The sequence below is a fragment of the Sus scrofa genome, chromosome 1 (genome assembly GCF_054392235.1).
Source record: "Sus scrofa isolate SSC_HxYL_T2T_F1_AM1 chromosome 1, Sscrofa_HxYL_maternal_Yorkshire_Landrace_v2.0, whole genome shotgun sequence".
In the NCBI taxonomy this organism is placed as follows: domain Eukaryota; kingdom Metazoa; phylum Chordata; class Mammalia; order Artiodactyla; family Suidae; genus Sus; species Sus scrofa.
The window spans coordinates 275,039,909-275,059,981 of NC_139383.1; the positions used below are offsets into that span (position 1 = coordinate 275,039,909).

A 20,073-nucleotide genomic window follows, 5' to 3' on the forward strand; every position below is an offset into this window, starting at 1 on the left:
CACATACACTTGCTATACACTTCAGCAATAACACTCCTCAATATTTCCCCAAAGGAATTGAAAACTATGTCTACACAGAAACTTACACACAGACGTTTATAGCACCTGTAGTCATAATTGCCAAAAATTTTAAGCAATCAAGGTGTCTTTCAGTATGTGAATGGATCAGTAAACTGTGACACATCCAGTCACTGAAATATTATTCAACACTAAAAGTAAATGAGCTATCAAGTCATGAAAAGGCATGTAAAAATCTTAAATGCATATTACTAACAGAAAGTAGTCAGTCTGAAAAGGTTACATACTGTATGATTCCAATACATGACACTCTGGAAAAGGCAAACTACAGAGATGGTAAAATTGTGGGAGGTGAGGCAGGGGCAAGGATGAATGGGTGGATCACAGAGAACTTCCAAGACAGTGAATATACTCTGTATATTATAATGATGCATATATGCCACTATACATTTTCCCAAACCTCTAGAAAGTACAACATCCTGAGTGAGCTCTAAGGTAAACTATGGGCTTTGGGTGATGTGGTTTGTCAGTGTAGGTTCATCAGTGGTGAAAAATGTACCACTCTTGTAGGTGTTATTGATAGTTTGGGAGGCTTTGCATGTGTAGGGGCAGGGAGTACATGGGAAATCTCTGTATCTTCTTCTCAGTTTTGTCATGAACCTAAAACTGGTCTAAAAATGTTTTTTAAAAGACTCATATGAATAAGCACTAAATGTTTGTATATTTATGACTCATGTCAACAGCCACCAGAGCAATAGTAGCTCAAACCTACTTCCACACCTTGGTCCCTAGACATACGTAGTCTGCACACAGGACAGAACAATAAAAGGCCAGAATGTGTGTCTGAGTGCCCTCTTGGTAAGTTACCTCATATGGCTATTAATCACACATGAGTAACTGAGGATTTGTTTTGAACACTTGCAGAAAAGGGGTGAATATTTCCAAAGACCCATTCATTTTTTTAAGTGCAGTAATTACAAGAAGGCCATTTGATTACATAGGGATAATTCTGGCAAGAACTATTAAGGAGACACAAATGTATTGCTGTGATAACTGGTAGGTACCAATTGTCTTCACTTAATTGTAATGATTGTGGAGGAAAAACATCTTGGGTATATTTAAGTAAATCAAGAAACAAGGTTCTGGGAGGTCCCATTGTGGCTCAGGGGTAACAAAACCTATTAGTATCCCTGAGGATGTGGGTTTGATCCCTGGCCTCATTCATTGCCTTAAGGATTTGGTGTTGCTGTGAGCTATGGTGTACCAGCATGGCATGAATCCCACGTTACTGTGGCTGTAGTGTAGGCTGACCACAGCCTGAGAACTTCCATGTGCCACAGGTGTGGCAACAAAATGACCCCCCAAAAAAAAAACAAAGAAAGAAAAGAAAAGAAACAGGTTCTGTATAGCTCTATAAATTAATATTATCCAAAACTTTAGTCTCAGGAAACTTTCTGGAAATCCTTTCTCTCTCTTTGAGGATCTGGAACCTCTCAGTGACAGTAGCTAATTTTTGCTACCTTAAGGTCCAGTTAAATCATAGAGTAAAGTATGGATTTTAAAAATTCCTATGTGAAAGAGAGTGTGATTCTTTATTTTAGGATTACAAATATTATCCTTGGGCCTTATAGGTATGGCTATAAGATCAAATGCTTTCTCCTGCATTAAATGATATCTAAAAATATCTCAGATACACTTAGTTTAGCTTGAGAGTTTGCTAGACATACACTAAAATATATTGAAATAACAGAAAATATATTTCAATCATTGAAATGGAAAAAACAGGACACATAAAAAGAGAGAGAAAAGAAATAACATGAAAGTCAGTCTGGCTATGCTGATTGACCAGAAACTATCAAAAGCAACAGGGTGTCCAGAGCTGGGCAACTTTGTCATTAGGGGAAGTTATGGAGTATCTCAAATATTTGTGTATTGGCCATGTCTCTGGGTAATATTGGCTAGTGTTTATCCATCAGTACTTCTGGTTTAGATAAGCCACCAGTCACCATCTCCCTCGTGAAAATTGCTCAGTATCAGGGTGTTCTCTGGTGGCCTGGAAGTTAAGGATCTGGCATTGTCACTGCTGTGTTGAAGGTCCAGTCCCTGGCCCAGGAACTTCTTTATGCCATGGCTGAAGTCAAAAGAAAAAAAATTACTCAGTATAAGTAACACTCAACACCCCCCAACATCAAGTAGTTGAAAAGACTGTATAAGTTACTTCACATAATGCACTTTAGAACATTGCCTGGCATTTTGTAAATCTTAAGTAAACACTGGGTATTTTCTCATTGTTGTTTACAGACTCATCACCTTCAGCTTCTCACACAGGCAGACAACATTTATTTCATGACCGCTGTAGTTAGTGACAGCTCCATGGGTTCAAATCAAAATATAGGAATCCTTGACTCATATCTTTTCCCTCACATTTCTCTCAATGCATCAGGAACTCTTGTTGGTTCAGAGTTAAAACAAAAAACAGTTTTCTACAAATACTGCCTACTCCCTCTGCTATTATCCTAGCCTATTGATCTTTTAATGGCACAGTTTCTAGAGCTCCTAGGTGGTTTTTCTGCTTCCACCAAGCCCCTTTCTCTCCAGGCAGTCAGCATGATCCCCTGTAAAGCAGAATCATGTTCCTTTTCTGCTGAAGAGCTACCAAGGGCTACACACATAATTCACAGTAAGATTCAAATTGTAAAGATTAAGGGACCTCGTTTCCTGTTGGTAGTAAAATGATTCACACTGCTCTTCTCCCCTCCCCCTCCCATCACACCTGACAATGTCACATCTCAGAGTTTTGTAGTTGCTGTTTTCTGGTCCTGGAATAGTTTTCCTGCAAATATCCCCATGGCTCTGTTCCTTGGTGCCTTGAATTCTTTCAAATATCACCTTCTTGAAGTGACCAATCCTCACCACACTACTTAAAATTGCAACCTATCCCCCTCATTCCTGATGTCTTCACACTGCTGTGTTTTATAGCAATTAAACACCATGACATTTACATGCATATTGTGTTTATTTTTATTCTTTCCCCACTAATATACTCTACAAATGAAAAAATATTTTCCTCATTTTTTCACTTCTACAAATTTCCATAAACTCAGTAGACACATAATAAATGCTTGTCAGAAGTAATTACTTATATATACATTTAGCATTGTCTTTTCTGAAAATCAGTTCTTTCTGTTTGTGAAGCAAAAGATAAGTAATTTTACCAATTTACATTCCCACCAACAGTGCAGGAGGGTTGCCTTTTCTCCACAGCCCCTCCAGCACTTGTTATTTGTGGATTTATTAATGATGGCCATTCTGACTGGTGTGAGGTGGTATCTCATGGTAGTTTTGATTTGCATTTCTCTTATAATCAGCTATGTTGAGCATGTTTTCATGTGTTTGTTGGCCATCTGTATATCTTCTTTGGAGAAATGTCTATTCAGGTCTTTTGCCCATTTTTCCTTTGATTGATTGGTTTTTTTGCTATTGGGTTGTATAAGTTGTTAACATATTCTAGAGATTAAGCCCTTGTCAGTTGCATCATTTGAAACTATTTTCTCCCATTCTGTAAGTTGTCTTTTTGTTTTCTTTTGGGTTTCCTTTGCTGTGCAAAAGCTTTTCAGTTGGATGAGGTCCCATGGGTTTATTTTTGCTCTCATTTCTATTGCTTTGGGAGACTGACCTGAGGAAATGTTCATGATGTTGATGTCAGAGAGTGTTTTGCCTATGTTTTCTTCTAGGAGTTTGATGGTGTCCTGTCATATATTTAACTCTTTCAGCCATTTGGAGTTTATTTTTGTGCATGGTGTGAGGGTGTGTTCTAGTTTCATTGCTTTGCATGCTGCTGTCCAGGTTTCCCAGCAATGCTTGCTGAATAGACTTTATTTTTCCCACTTTATGTTCCTGCCTCCCTTGTCAAAGATTAATTGACCATAGGTGTCAGGGTTTATTTCCGGGTTCTCTCTTCTCTTCCATTGGTCTGTCTGTCTGTTTTGATACCAGTCCCACACTGTTTTGATGACTGTGGCTTTGTAGTATTTCTTTAAGTCTGGGAGAGTTATGCCTCCTGCTTGGTTTTTGTTTCTCAGGATTGCTTTGGCGGTTCTGGGTCTTTTGTGGTCCCATATAAATGTTTTGGAGATACCTTAGAAATCTATACATAGAACTTCCATATGACCCTGCAATCCCACTCTTGGGCATCTATCTGGACAAAGCTCTACTTAAAAGAGACACATGCACCCTCATGTTCACTGCAGCACTATTCACAATAGCCAGGACATGGAGACAGCCAAATGTCCACCGACAGATGATTGGATTCGGAAGAGCGGTATATATACACAATGGAATACTACTCAGCCATAAAAAAGGATGTCATAATGCCATTTGCAGCAACATGGATGTAACTAGAGAATCTCCTCCTGAGTGAAATGAGCCAGAAAAACAAAGACAAATACCATATGATATCACTTATAACTGGAATCTAATATCCAGCACAAATGAACATCTCCTCAGAAAAGAAAATCACGGACTTGGAGAAGAGACTTGTGGCTGCCTGATGGGAGGGGGAGGGGGAGGGAGTGGGAGGGATCAGGAGCTTGGGCTTATCAGACACAACTTAGAATAGATTTACAAGGAGATCCTGCTGAATAGCATTGAGAACTTTGTCTAGATACTCATGTTGCAACAGAAGAAAGGGTGGGGGAGAAATGTAATTGTAATGTATACATGTAAGGATAACCTGACCCCCTTGCTGTACAGTGGGAAAAAAAAAAGATAACTAATTTTAGTAATCTAAAATTAAGCAGGCATAGGTAGGCTATGCTCACAAATAAAGACCCAATTGGGAATACATCCTACATTGCAATAGGGAATTTGGAAATGGGGTTCAATGACCTATGTTTCTCCACTAGATATTTGTCACAGGCAGAAACAAGTTTAAGAGTGGATAATAAAGCCAAAAAGTTTGCAATATATTTAGATTTTAGGAAACAATCAGACACAATATATAACTAGCAACTGCTTACTTACTTGCCAAAATAAACTTACTTGCCAAAAGAAAAACTGCTCTTACTTGCCAAAAATAATTTCCCTCCTATGAAGTATCCCCCAGCCAATTTCATGTCTCTGATCCTTAGGCTATAGATCAAGAGGTTTAACATGGGTGCCACCACAGTATAAATAACTGAATCAGTACTGCCTTTGACTTTGGAATTGTATGATGAAGGGAATAGGTAAGTCACAGCAAGAGTCCCATAGTAAAAAAACACCACAAATAAGTGGAAGCCACAGGTGGACAAGGTTTTGCAGATTATCTTGATGGAGGGGACCCTCAGAATGCTAGCTCTGATGTGGACATATGAGCCCAAAATAGCACTCAGTGGTGAGAAGGTAAGGAGGACTTCCTTGATGAAGATAACTAACTCATTGAGGGAGGTGTCTGAGCAGGTCATCTTCAAGAGTGCAGTAAATTTGCAAAAGAAGTGGGGGATGCTACTGTCAGCACAGAAGGACAGGTGGGACAGAAGGAGAGTGTGCAACAACACATGGACACAAGAAAAAGAACCAGGATCCAATCAGCAAAATTAAAAAAAAACCCTCCCTCATGATGGTTCTGTAGTAGAGAGGCTGACAAGTGGCCACATACCTGACATCACTGAGAGAAAGAAATTGTCAAGACAAGTGAAAAGTATGAAAAAATACATCTGAGTAATTCACCCCACATAGGAAATGGATTGTTGATGCATCTGCATGCTTAGGAGCATGTTTTGGGAGGGTGACAGATGAGAAAGTGACCTCAGAGAAGGCCAAGTGGCTGAGGAAGAAGTACATGGGGTGTGGAGGCGAGGGTCCAGCCTGACGAGCAGGATGATGAGCAGGTTCCCCAGCACAGTGGTCAGATACATGGCCAGGAACAGGGCAAAGAACTCGCCCAGCTGCTCTGGATGGATGGGGAGCCCCAGGAGGAACTCAGACACACTGCTATGGTTCTCCCTCCTCATGCTGTACTTCACTCAGCTGGGAATAAATGGAGTAAAAAAATAGCAGAGACTGAGATATGGTGTGATGTGTATATTACAGCCATATGCTCTTTTTTTTCCCAGAGAGTGTGTAAAAATTGAAACAAATTTGCTGTTTCAATTGTCAGTCTGCCCCATTGTGCCAGAATGCATCAGATTTCCAGGGGCCAACAAGACTTTCCTTCAAAGGAGATGAGTGTAAAGGTCTTCACTTGTTCAACCAAGTTCCAGTTGTTATTCTTGGCCTTGGGAATAGAACAGAAAATAAAATAGCCATCCCCTTCCTTCTTGGAGCTTTCATTCTATGAGCACAAATGGAGTACTGATCAAGAGACAAAGGTTTGGAGCCAAAGGCTTGAGTTGGAATCCAACCTCGATAAGTGACTACCTGCATAGCCTTAGACACTTTAGATAACTCATTTGTTCCTCTGTCAAATGAGAATAATATTATTACCTTGTTATGGAAAGTTGGGGGATTAGAGTGAGTGCATGTGCTCTGCACACAGAATGTACTCAAAAATGTTTGCTATAATTATAGCAGGATGTGTTAAAATGGTAGATTTGGCATCAAACTCCACAAGCTCAATAAAACAGAAATATGGTAGCTGGCCTAAGAAATTTGTTAACCTCCTAGACTTTAACACCCCCTGAGAAACTGCATAGACCCAGACCATGGACCCTGGGAATTGATTCCCTGATGGTAGTGATCTTAGAACCATGAATTTTTCTTCTTCACTCAACTCTGTTATTTTCCATCTCCCTCACTCTACCTTCTCCTTTATCATCACCTTTCTCTCTCTCCCTAACATATAAACAAATATATGAAGTGGGAGACTTGGGAGTTTGCCCAGGGACCTTCGCAGAGACCTAAGAATATGCTGCTGATATAGGATTTGGGATACCTATTAGAATTCATGGTCATCTGATTAACTATGACTAATTCCTCAAATTTATCTTAACATTGATAATAACACATATTTCATGAGTTCCTAATAAGACACAGGCATTAACAATGTTAAGTTTGAGTTTCAGGAAACTAAATCTCAGTAGAGTTATATCATTAGCCCAAAGATACAAAGGTAATAATGTCTAATGCTGTCTTAATTCTAACAGATCAGTATGATCAGAGACTCTACTCTTCACCATTCCACTGGTCCTGCCCTTCATTTCTTTGGCAGAACACCCTGGGCCCTGCTTCTTGCAATTGTTTCAAGGCTTCAGAATTTCCCCAGTCACACGCTTGATTATCTAGATATTCATACTTATATATATGATGACCCTGTATTTTATTATCTGAGGCAAGATGCTTTGAAGAGTAAAAGGAGAAGTTATATAATAATTACACCAGAACAACAGGCCTACAGCAAAACTTTCTTGGGCAAATCAGAGTGTATGGTCACCTAGATGTCACCTTTTCTGATTTGCCAAAGACTTTTACAGGCATTTAATTTCATTAATCAGTAAACTTGTATTGAATTCCTATGAAGCATACATTAAATAATATTTTGATGTTACTTTTGGGAAAACAGGTCTGAAATCACATACTTGAGAGCATATAGCTGTTGCTGGATCCTGATCACAAGCATAGGACTTCTGAGAGTCGTTGCACCAGAGGCCTGGCAACTCCTTCACTGGGAGTTAAATGAGAGAGAGAGAGAGAGAGAGAGAGAGAGAGAGAACCCAGTGAGAGACCATCCCTCTAAGCCAGAAGTATCTGCCCAAGGAGCATCTTCAGGAATAGAGAGGAGCTCAGCCATGCAGGTAATCTCCATCAGTAGGGGCCAGGAAAAAGTCAATGACTTACAGCTTTCTCTGATACTTGGCTGCTCACTGGCATTTACTGGACCAGACTTCTCCTTGGAACTCAAGCATCTCTGGGGGGAAATCCTGAATTTATGTGTCAAGCTGGATCTTCACATTAAGTGACTGGATCAGGAGGAATAGAACCCTGGTGCAATCCACCCCCCTGAGCAAGAGACAACTGGATACATGCTCAGGAAGGAAGAAAGGAAGGAGTCAGCCTGAGGTTGACAGGGATTCTTGGGGTGTGTCCTCCACCTCTGCACAAAATACTCTGCCTTGAACAGTTAAGAAATGACTAGTAAGTTAAGAATCTTATGCGTTTAAAGAATAATCATGCTGTTACCACTCATGTAGTACATACTTATATACTGAGTTAAACACTCTCCTTGTATTTCATAATTCAGGCTTCTGAGCCTCACAAAGGTTGAGCCCAAGGCCATAAGGTCAGGAAACATCAAAATATGAGATGTGGATAAAAATGTGCATGACACCAGAGGCTAAGCATTTAACCACTACCATATTATTGAGTAGAAATGGGGCATTTTTGAAAGCCAGTGGAAAAAATTGCTGTAAGAGCACCATGGGGGCTTCAAATCACATCAACAAAGAGCTTACAACTTGGCTTGAGGACTCTGCTTAGAATTAACTATCTCTGGAATAAAAGGAGATGAGACAGAAAAGAACATAGCTGGGGGTCTATCTTACATGCACCCACATAAACACACACACAGGCTTCCTGATCATGGTCCTAGTTCCCTCTCTTCTACACCCATTCTTGGTTAAAATAGAGTGGGAGTGTTTCAATTTTTTATTGTTACTTTTTTCCCTTTTTAGGGGTGCACCCATGGCACATGGAAGTTCCCAGGCTAGGGATTGAATAGGATCTGCCAGCATACACCACAGACACAGCAATGTGGGATTTGAGCCACATCTGTGATCTGCACCACAGCTTATGGCAACGCTGGATTCCTGACCCACTGAGTGAGGCCAGTGATAGAACCCACATCCTCATGGATACTAGTCGGATTCATTTCTTCTGTGCCACCATGGGAACTTCCATGAGTGTTTTATACAGAAAATGCATATCTAGTAACACACACAAAAGCACAGACCTTGGACCAACATGCATTTCCTCTATGACCTGTACTCACTCTAGGTAAAAACCAGTCATAATTTGTGTTACTTTCAAACACATTTACACATAACATGATTCATAAACATCACACCTTGTAAAACACATACACAACACAGAAAACATCACACCTAGTCATCAAGACAAGCACAATCCACACGAAAAAGTACATAGCATACACACACATAGATACACACAGCCATGCAGTCAAATGCAGCACACAAAGATAAACCACAAGAGCACATGCATCTAGACACACACACACACACACACACACACACACTGCCAAGATTTTTCCAGCCCTGCATAATCTATCTAATCCCTTCCTACATAAAGAGAGTCACTATGTGATTCAGTTACCCACTAAATACCCTGTTATACAAATACAAAAATACATATGTGCCTACACTTTCTTGCATAAACACATACATATATGCCCAATACCAAGCAATGGTTCCCCATATTCCTCTGACCTGTGCCGATCCTTGCTGAGCTCAGACACCTCTGCTCAAAGCTTATTCCTGAGCCTTTAGTTTCTATTCAAGAAATTGGTATCCAAGGAACCAAAGATCAAGAGGAAGTTCTCCGTGACCTCAGGATCTTCTGAATGCTTGATACCTGTTTCTGAGCAGCAGAAAAATGGGCAGGAAGATCCCCACTCACCAACCAGATTAATACTAATGGGAAAAGAGCCCTGAGCTCTGATGAGAGAAGGACCTAACTACCCGATTCTCCCCCTTCCCCTTGAGAGGTAACCAGTGAAGGAACCAGAGGGCTAAGCCATGAGTCCCAGGAGAAACTGTACTTGATTTGGTGTTGACACATTAGAAAGCAGAAGCAACCAGCATCGCCTTGGCATCTGAAGGAAGCATAGCATGGAGCTGGCCCCTCCATACTTCAGAGAATGGACCACAGAGGGTAAATCCTGGCCCTTGCATATGACCACATCATGGGCCCCAACCTTCATTAGAGCACATTTTCCATGGCCACTTGAGAGCTTGCAGGTCTCCCCACTCCTAAAGAGCAAGGGCTGGGGCTTGTTCAGAATGCAGTGGAGTGGTGACATTGATCCCAAGGGCATTAGACAGAGACTGACCTTAATTCAATACTAGCTCTGACACCTATTCGCTGGGTGCCCTAATGAGGGCTGAAGTTCTGGGAGGTCTTATTTCCTCAGGTCTGGTAATAGTACTTTGCTCATGAGGTTATTGTGAGGGTTAAATGGGATATTGTATGTTAAAGCACTAAACCCAGCCAGTTTCCTAGGTTGTATAGTGGATGAATATTCTGATTAATTTGCCAAATGAAATATTCACTTTAATAATTGTTCTGGTTACCATCACTTTGTAACACACCAACACAAGTCTTCATTTAATTTTAAAATACGAAGATATCTAATGAAAAGCAGACTGTGGATGGGAGATAGAACACAAGTTTTTTATTTTCATTTTTCTGTAGACAAATGTTCAGGGAAGGTTTATTTATAGTAACCCTAAACAGGAGACAATCCAAACATCCATCAACAAGGAAGTCAATAAATTATGGTATATACACACCACACCACACCATATGCATGAACACACAAACACACACACACACGATTACTGATACACACATGACAGATGATTTTTTTTAATTTTATTGGAGAATAGTTGACTTACAAAGTTGTGTTAATTTCAGCTTATACATATATACTTTCCTTTTCTGACGCTTTTCCCACAGAAGTTATTGCACAGTATTGAGTGGATTACTCTGTGCTATACAGTAGGACCTTGTTATCTACCTCTTTTATACACAGTAGTGGGATTTGTCCATCTCAACTCCCCAATGTATCTCCCCACCACATATCTCCTTTAGCAACCACAAATCTGGTTTCAAAATCTTTGAGACTGCTTCTGTTTTATAGGTTCTTCTGTATCATTTCTGGTGGGAATATAAGCTGCTGCAACCACTATGAAGAACAGTATGGAGATTCCTTTAAAATGTGAATATAGAACTACCCACATGATACAGGAATCTTATCCAGAGAAAACCATAATTTGTAGCACTAGGAAGTATGTTGAGTAACTTATGATGGAGCATGATAATGTGAGAAAATAGAATGTGTACATGTATGTGTAACTGGGTCACCATGCTGTACAGTAAGAAAAAAAATGTATTGGGAAAATAACAATTCTAAAAAAAAAGCTAAAAAAAACCCAAAAGATACATGCACCCCAAATTTCACGACAGAACTATTTACAATAGCCAAGACATGGAAGCAACCTAAATGTTCATAAGCAGAGGACTGGATAAAGAAAATGTGGTACATACTTACTATGGAATATTCTTCAGCCGTTAAAAAGAATGGAATAATACCATTTATAGCAACATGGATGGATGTATAAATTATCTAAGTGAAGTAAATCAGGCAAAGAAAGAAATATCATATGAGATCACTAATATGTACAATAATTTTCATTTTTCACTATTGAGAGTGGTTCTTCTTTTCTCTGTAAGTAAGACTGATGGAAGGATGTGCCATCATAAACCCCAGCTCACTAACAGCAATGAGAATGACAGTTGAAGTAGCAACCTTGAAACATAAGGAGCCAAATTATTCAATTTTTGTAATAATTGGGATATCAGTCAGGGTTCTATGGAAAACAGAACCAACAGGACATAGATATCTATAGATAGATCCTATTATATATATTCATACATGTGTGTATGTACCCATACATTCATACATACACACACACATATACATACCCACATATATAGTTTGAAACAATGCAGACAATCTGGATATCACACAGAATGTAACATTGTTCTGATACATCAATGAAACCATGGTAACTGGACCAGAAAACTAAGAAATTGCTAGCAAGTTGGAGACCTGGCAAGACACCTTCTCCTGAGATTGGGAGATAAACAGTACAAAGATGCAAGGAAGCCTTTACATCAGTATCATTTTAAGTTCCAGTGAAGCTGAAGAGGAATCAGAAAGCAATGGCTTGCTGTTTTGCATGTTTCCTATGAATTTTAGAATTAAATTGTCTATGTTCACCTGATACACACAGAGAATGAAAGAGAAAGGGGGAAGAGAGAGAGAAGGATGGAGAGAGATTTTGACTGGCATTAGGAAGAATTTACAAATTAAATTGGGGAAATTGACTGTTTTCCAATATTAAATCTTTCAATCCATTAACATGGTATATTCTTTGCCTTTTGTGGAACTGGAACATTTTTCTCAGTATTATTTCATAGTTTTCACTATAGAAATCTTATAGCTATTTTGTGAGATTTATTTCTAGGTCCTTGATATACTTTGATATAAGTATAATTTTCCCTTTAAAATTCCATTGCCAGGATACAAGATCAACATTCAGAAATCAGTTGCATTTCAGTATACAAAAGATGAAATATTAGAAACGGAATACAAAAATGCAATATCTTTTAAAATGTCACCACAAAAAATTAAATACTGGGGAATAAACCTTACCAAAGAGGTGAAAGACTTATATCCTGAGAACTATAAAACACTAAACAAGGAAATTAAAAAGGATTCAAATAAATGGAAAGATATTCCATGCTCCTGGGTTGGAAAAATTCATATTGTAAAAATGGCCATACTAAACAAAGCAATCTACAGATACCATGAAATCCCTATCAAATTATCCATGGCATTTTTTACAGAACTAGAACAAACAATCAAAAACTTTATGCGGAATTACAAAAGACCCAGAATTGCCAAAAGAATTCTGAGCAACAAAAACCAAGCAGGAGGCATAACTCTCCAAGATTTCAAGCAATTTTACAAAGCCAGAGTCATCAAGAAAATGTAGACCTGGTACCAAAACCGACATACAGACCAATGTCACAGAATAAAGAACCCAGAAATAAACCCAGACACCTTGGTCAACTAATATTTGACAAAGGAGGCAAGAATACAAAATGGGAAAAAGAGAACCTTTCAGCAAGGGGTGCTGGGAAAACCGGACAGCTACATTCTAATCAATGAAACTAGAACATACAATCAGGCCATGCACCAAAATAAATTCAAAATGGCTGAAGGACTTAAATGTAAGACAAGACACCAACAAACGCCTAGAAGAGAACATAGGCAAAACATTCTCTGACATCTACTTTACAAATGTTTTCTCAGGTCCGTCTCACAAAGAAACAGAAATAAAAGCAAAAATATACTAATGGGACATAATCAAACTGACAATATTTTGCACAGCAAAGAAAAACTAAACAAAAAAAAAAGAAAAAGAAACACAACTTACAGAGTGGGAGAAAATAGTTTCAATTGATGCAACTGGCAAGGGTTAATCTCTAAAATATACAAACAACCTATATAACTCAACAGTAAGAAAGCAAACAAACCAATTAAAAAATGGGCAAAAGACCTGAATAGACATTTTTCCAAAGAAAATATATAGATGGACAAGAAGCAGATGAAAAAATGCTCAACATCACTGATTATTAGAGAAATGGATATCAAATTTATGAGGTACCTCTTCACACACTTCCGAATGGCCATCATTATTAAGTCCACAAATAACAAATTCTGGAGAGGGTGTGGAGAAAGGGGAACACTCCTGCACTGATGGGGGGAATGTAAATTGCTACAACAACTCTGGAGAACAGTATGAAGGTACCTTAGAAAACTAAATATAGAATTACCATAGGACCAAGCAATCGCATTCTTGGACATCTATCTGGATAATACTTTATTTTTTTAATTAATTTAATTTATTTTATCTTATTTTCCCACTATACAGCAAGAGGATCAAGTTATCCTTACATGTACACATTACATTGTTTCCCCACATTTGTTCTGTTGCAACATGAGTATCTAGACATAGTTCTCAATGATACTCAGCAGGATCTCCTTGTAAATCTATTCTAAGTTGTGTCTGATAAGCCCAAACTCCTGATCCCTCCCACTCCCTCCCTCTCCCATCAGGCAGACACAAGTCTGTTTTGCAAGTCTCTGGTTTTCTTTTCTGTGGAGATGTTCATTTGTGCTGGATATTAGGTTCCAGTTATAAATTATATCATATGCTATTTGTCTTTGTCTATCTGACTCACTACACTCAGGATGAGAGTCTCTAGTTCCATCCATGTTGATGCAGATATCATGATGGCATTCTTTTTATGGCTGAGTAGTATTCCATTGTATATATATACAACCTCTTCATAATCCAATCATCTGTTGATGGACATTTGGGTTGTTTCCATGTCCTGGCTATTGTGAAGAGTGTTGCAATGAACATGCAGGTGAATGTGTCTCTTTATGTAGAGCTTTGTCTGGATAGATGCCCAAGAGTGGAATTGCAGGGTCATATGGAAGTTCTATGTATAGATTTCTAAGGTATCTCCAAACTGTTCTCCATAGTGGCTGTACCAGTTTACATTCCCACCAATAGTGCAGGAGGGTTCCCTTTTCTCCACAACCCCTCCAACACTTGTTATTAGTGGACTTATGAATGATGGCCATTCTGACTGGTGTGAGGTGATATCTCATGGTAGTTTTGACTTGCATTTCTCTTATAATCAGTGATGTTGAGCATTTTTTCATGTGTTTGCTGGCCATCTGTATATCTTCTTTGCAGAACAGTCTATTCAGGTCTTTCGCCCATTTTTCCATTGGTTGATTGGCTTTTTTGCTGTTGAGTGGTATAAGTTGCTTATATATTCTAGAGATTAAGCCCTTGTCCGTTGCATCATATGAAATTATTTTCTCCCATTCCGAAAGTTGTCTTTTTGTTTTCTTTTTGGTTTCCTTTGCTGTGCAAAAGCTTTTCAGTTTGATGAGGTCCCATGGGTTTATTTTTGCTCTTATTTCTCTTGCTTTAGGAGACTTACCTGAGAAAATATTCATGATGTTGATGTCAGAGAGTGTTTTGCCTATGTTCTCTTCTAGGCATTTGATGGTGTCCTGTCTTATATCTAAGTCTCAGCCATTTTGAGTTTATTTTTGTGCATGGTGTGCGGGTGTGTCTAATTTCATTGCTTTGCATGCAGCTGTCCAGGTTTCCTGGCAATGCTTGCTGAATAGACTTTCATTTTCCCATTTTATGTTGCTGCCTCCCTTGTCAAAGATTACTTGACCATAGGTGTCAGGGTTTATTTCTGGGTTCTCTATTCTCTTACATTCATCTGTCTGTCTGTTTTGATACCAGTACCACACTGTTTTGATGACTGGCTTTGTAGTATTTTTTGATGTCTGGGAGAGTTACATCTCCTACTTTGTTTTTGTTTCTCAGGATTGCTTTGGCAATTATGGGTCTTTTGTTTTTCCATATAAATGTTTGGATTGTTTGTTACAGTTCTGTGAAAAATGTCATTGGTCATTGGATAGGGATTGCATGGAATGTGTAGATTGCTTTGGGTAGTATGGCCATTTTTTGCAATGTTCATTTTTCCAATCCATGAACATGGGATATCTTTCCATTTCTTTACATCTTCTTTGATTTCTTTGATTAAAGTTTTATAGTTATCAGCATAAAAGACCTTTCCCTCCTTGGTCAGGTGTATTCCGAGGTATTTGATTTTGTGAAGTGCAATTCTAAAAGGTATTTTTTTATTCCTTTTCAAATATTTCATTACTGGTGTACAGAAATGCTACTGACTTCTGAATGTTAAATCTTATAGCCTGCTACTTTGCTGAATTTATTAATCAGTTCAAGTAGTTTTGGGGTTGAGCCCTTAGGGTTTTCTATGTATAGTATCATGTCATCTGCATACAGTGACAGTTTTATCCCTTCTCTTCCTATATGGATGCTTTTTATTTCTTTGGTTTTTCTAAGTGCTGTGTCTAGGACTTCCAAAACTATGTTGAAGAGCAGTGGTGAGAGTGGGCATCCCTGTCTTGTTCCAGATTTGAGTGAGAAGGCTTTCAGTTTTTCCCCATTGAGGATTATATTTGCTGTGGGTTCATCATAAATGGCATTGATTATGTTCAGGAATGTTCCCTCTATACCCACTTTGGCGAGGGTCTTGATCATGAATGGATGTTGGACTTTGTCAAATGCTTTTTCTGTGTCTATTGAGATGATCATATGGTTTTGACTTTACTTTTGTTAATATGGTGTATGATGTTGATTGATTTGCATATGTTGGAACATCCCTGTGAACCTGGGATGAACCCTACCTGGTTATGGTGTATATTTTTTTTGATATGTTGTTGGATTTGGTTGGCTACGATTTTGTTGATAATTTTTGCATCTATATGCATCAATGATATTGGCCAATAGTTTTCTTTTTTGGTGATTTCATTGTCTGGTTTTGGAATGAGGGTGATGGTGGCATCATAGAATATCTTTGGGAGTATTCTTTCTTCTTCAACCTTTTGAAAGAGTTTAAGGAGGATGGGTATAAGTTCCTCTTTGTATGTTTGGTGGAATTCACCTGTGAAGCCATCTGGTCCTGGGCTTTTATTTGTAGGAAGTGTTTTTATGACTTCTTCAATTTCATTTCTACTGATCAGACTTTTCAGTTGGTCTGTTTCTTCTTGATTCAGTTTTGGCAGGCTGTAACATTCTAGAAAACTGTCCACTTCTTCTAGATTGTCAAATTTGTTGCCATATAGTTGCTCATAGTATTCTCTAATGGTTTTTTGTATTTCTTCAGTATCCATTGTGATTTCTCCTTTTGCATTTCTAATTTTGTTTATTTGAGTTCTATCTCTTCTCTTTTTAGTGAGTCTGGCTGGAGATTTGTCATTTTTTTTTTACTTTTTCAAAGAACCAGCTCTTGGTTTTATTAATTTCTCTATTGTTTTTGAATCTCTCTTTTATTGATTGCTTCTTTGATCTTTATAATTTCCTTCCTTCTGCTGACTTTAGGTCTTTTTTGTTCTTTTTCTAATTCATTTAGGTGGTGGTTTAAATTGTCGATTTTGGATCTTTCTTCTTTTTTGAGAAAGCCCTGTATTGCTATAAATTTCCTTCTGAGCACTGTTTTCGCAGTATCCCATAGATTTTGAGAGGTTGTTTCTTCATAATACTTTCCTTTAAAGTGACACATGCACCTGTATGTTCATTGCAGCACTATTCACAGTAGCCAAGACATGGAAACAACCTAAATGTCCATTGACAGATGATTGGATTAGGAAGATGTGTTGTATATACATAATGGAATACTCCATAGCCATAAAAAGGACAAAATAATGCTACTTGCAGCAACATGGATGGAATGAGAAACCCTCATACTGTTTGAAGTAAGTTAGAGAAAGACAAACACCATATGATATCACTTATATCTGAAATCTAATATATAGAACAAATGAGCCTTTCCACAGAAAAGAAAGTCATGGACATGGAGAATAGGTTCGGGATGCCAAGGGGGAGGGGAAGAGAGTGGGATGCACTGGGAACAGATGCAAAATATTTCCTTTGGAATGGATAAGCAATGTGATCCTGCTATGTAGTACTGGTAAATATATCAAATCACTTATGATGGAGCATCATAATGTAAGAAAAGGATGTATGTGTGTGTGTGTGAGTTACTGGCTCACCTTTCTATATTGTAGAAAATTGACAGAACACTCTAAACCAGCTATAATGGAAAAAGTAAATATCACTTAAAACAAAAAATAAAATAAAATAAAATTTTTTATTTCTTACTTGTTTCTGAATCATAAAACAGATTTTTACTACTAACTATGCGTACAATGACTTAGCTAAATTCACTAAAAAGTCCAGTAGTTTGACTACACATTATTTTTTATTTTATAGGTGCACAGTCATATCATTTAAAAAAAAAAAGAAAGAAAGAAAGAAAAAGTTATTTTTTTCCTCTCCTCTCTCCAAAAAAGAAGGAATGTCATGGTTGCATAGAATATTTCCCATAATCAGCTGAGAGGAGGCAAAAGCCTGAGTATGGTTTTCAAATGAGTCAGCTCATTGTATAAGTACATGACAAATTGGATAATGACTGTACAGTAGTTCATCAATTCTTGCCTTGTAAGAGAGTCCCTGGCTTTAAGGTTTCTTCAGGTATTGCCCTGGCTGAAAGAACCACCTTCACCAAAAACGATGCTTCCTTCCATGGGATGTGTATATCCAATGACTAACATGGGCATATAAAAAACCATGTCCTTTGACATTTTGGTTTCATGGCTCCCAGTAGAGTCAACTGAGACCTTCCATGGGACTTCATCACAACCCAACTTCCCTTCTACCCAACTCTTCCTTCTTCTTCCCACAGATGTTGACCTCAAGAGCACTCACTAGAAAATATCTTGTGTGCTAATTTTCCATCTCATGGTCAGCTTCCTATAGAACCCACTCCTTAATCACCAAACACACGCACATTCACACACACACACACACACACACACACAATGTTCTATGATCCTTGATCGTCCATTGTTGAGGAAACTAAAAAATGTCCTGGAGATTTTATGGTAAGTTTAAAAAGCTCCAAAAATAGTCTCAATCTTCATGAGGAGGCCTCAGGAGTCCCCTGACCCCTTGAGGGCAACTGCACTCAATTTTGCTGTCCATTGTGATTTCTGTACCTGGAAAGACCATAGAGAAAACTCTCTTAAGGGGGGCAGATTGGAATAAGCACACTATAGATCCCTCATCAGCAGGAACCCAGAGGAGGATGAAAGAGCTGAGCTCAGGCCCGTGAGAAGAGGACAGGTTTCCCCAACCAAGAGACTTCCTGCCACTGTGAGTCTGGGAATCTCTGCCTTTTCAATGGGAGGAATAGCAAATCAGAAATATGCTGAGAGGCAGAGGTTGAGAAAGAGACAGGGATGTGGGACAGTGTGGAGAAAGTGCTTCACCCCTTTAGAGTCTATACCAATCTGTGCTTTCCTCCTTACTCTCAATTATCATCAAAACCACTGGCTAGAAGGTCAAAAGGATCATCTTTTATATGTGAACTTAACCAACTTGGTACAGGATGGAGAACAGACTTTTTTTGACTGGGAAAGAAGAGAAGGTATCTGGATGTGGAAAGTGAACATCAGTAATCCAGCTACACACCAGACCATCCACCTCAGTCAGGTACTTATTTCACCCTCAAAATTCTGTTTTTGAATTTGATTTAGTTCAAAAACTGGCATGGACACTGCATATCAGAGTTCAGCCTAACATTCAAGTCTCACTTGACCCCTAGCCTGGTAATCTCCATATGCTATGGGTGTGACCCTAAAAAGACCAAAAAATAAAAAAAATAAATTAAAAATAAAACACTGTGTGAGCATGAGGATGTTTATGGTTGCAAAGTCTTAGCAGGAACATGATTTTAAGAATTAGAGGTAAAATGAGTAAAAAGAAACTTTAAAAATAAAGATTTGGCATTGCTGTGGCTGTGGTGTAGGCCAGCAGATACAGCTCTGATTTGACCCCTAGTGTGGGAACCTCCATATGCCATGGGTGCAGCCCTAGAAAAGACAAAAAAGACAAAAAAAATAAAAATAAATATTTGTATGGACCGATAGTATAATTTGATGTTTGCTAAGGAATATGAGCTTTCAAATAAATGGCTCTAAAAATAAAACAAGCCCAGGAAAACTTTGCTAACCTAGGTTCCTTATTCCTTTGACATCGTTTTTAGTTGTGCTATTTTATTTCTGTATTAAAATATGGTATATTTACAATTTTGTGCCAATTTCCCTTGCTGATTATTTTATCAAACCTTTTTTTGCCAAGAAATTTCAGAGGTAAGATAGATAGATAGATAGATAGATAGATAGATTGATTCACTTCTCCATTAGAACACAGTATTCACAAATTGGCCTTTGTATGTCATATTCAATTGTATCCCCACTCCCAGAAGAATATTTTTCACATAGTTGGTGCTCAATAAACAATCATTTCTAAGATTTAATACTAAATGGAATCAGAAAGTTTCAATTCTGATCCTAAACAAAAATTCTTCCTCCTAAATTCATACTATCCATACAAGAAGCTTGGGAAATCTTTGAGGTGGGGAAGAAAGAGCAGCCTCAAGGACCACGAAGCTCATAGTTGCCTTTGTGTTAGCAAATCATGATCATATGGGTGGAAAGTAAATCTTGTTGGCTTGTATGTGGTTGCAGGTATGAAAGAAAGATGTGTGATAAATCATAGGACCTTCTCTATTTTTCCTGGCTCCGTGACC

General features: G+C 38.4%; 1 protein-coding gene across 1 annotated transcript; it reads right to left on the reverse strand.

The window, feature by feature from the left end:
* Positions 1 to 5,054: 5,054 nt before the first annotated feature.
* Positions 5,055 to 6,011, reverse strand: LOC396794 (olfactory receptor 1J21). Its single transcript, XM_021082236.1, is given in 4 exon segments — positions 5,055 to 5,492; positions 5,495 to 5,544; positions 5,547 to 5,665; positions 5,914 to 6,011. Coding segments are annotated over 4 exon segments (705 nt in total).
* Between the last annotated feature and the right edge of the window lie 14,062 nt (positions 6,012 to 20,073).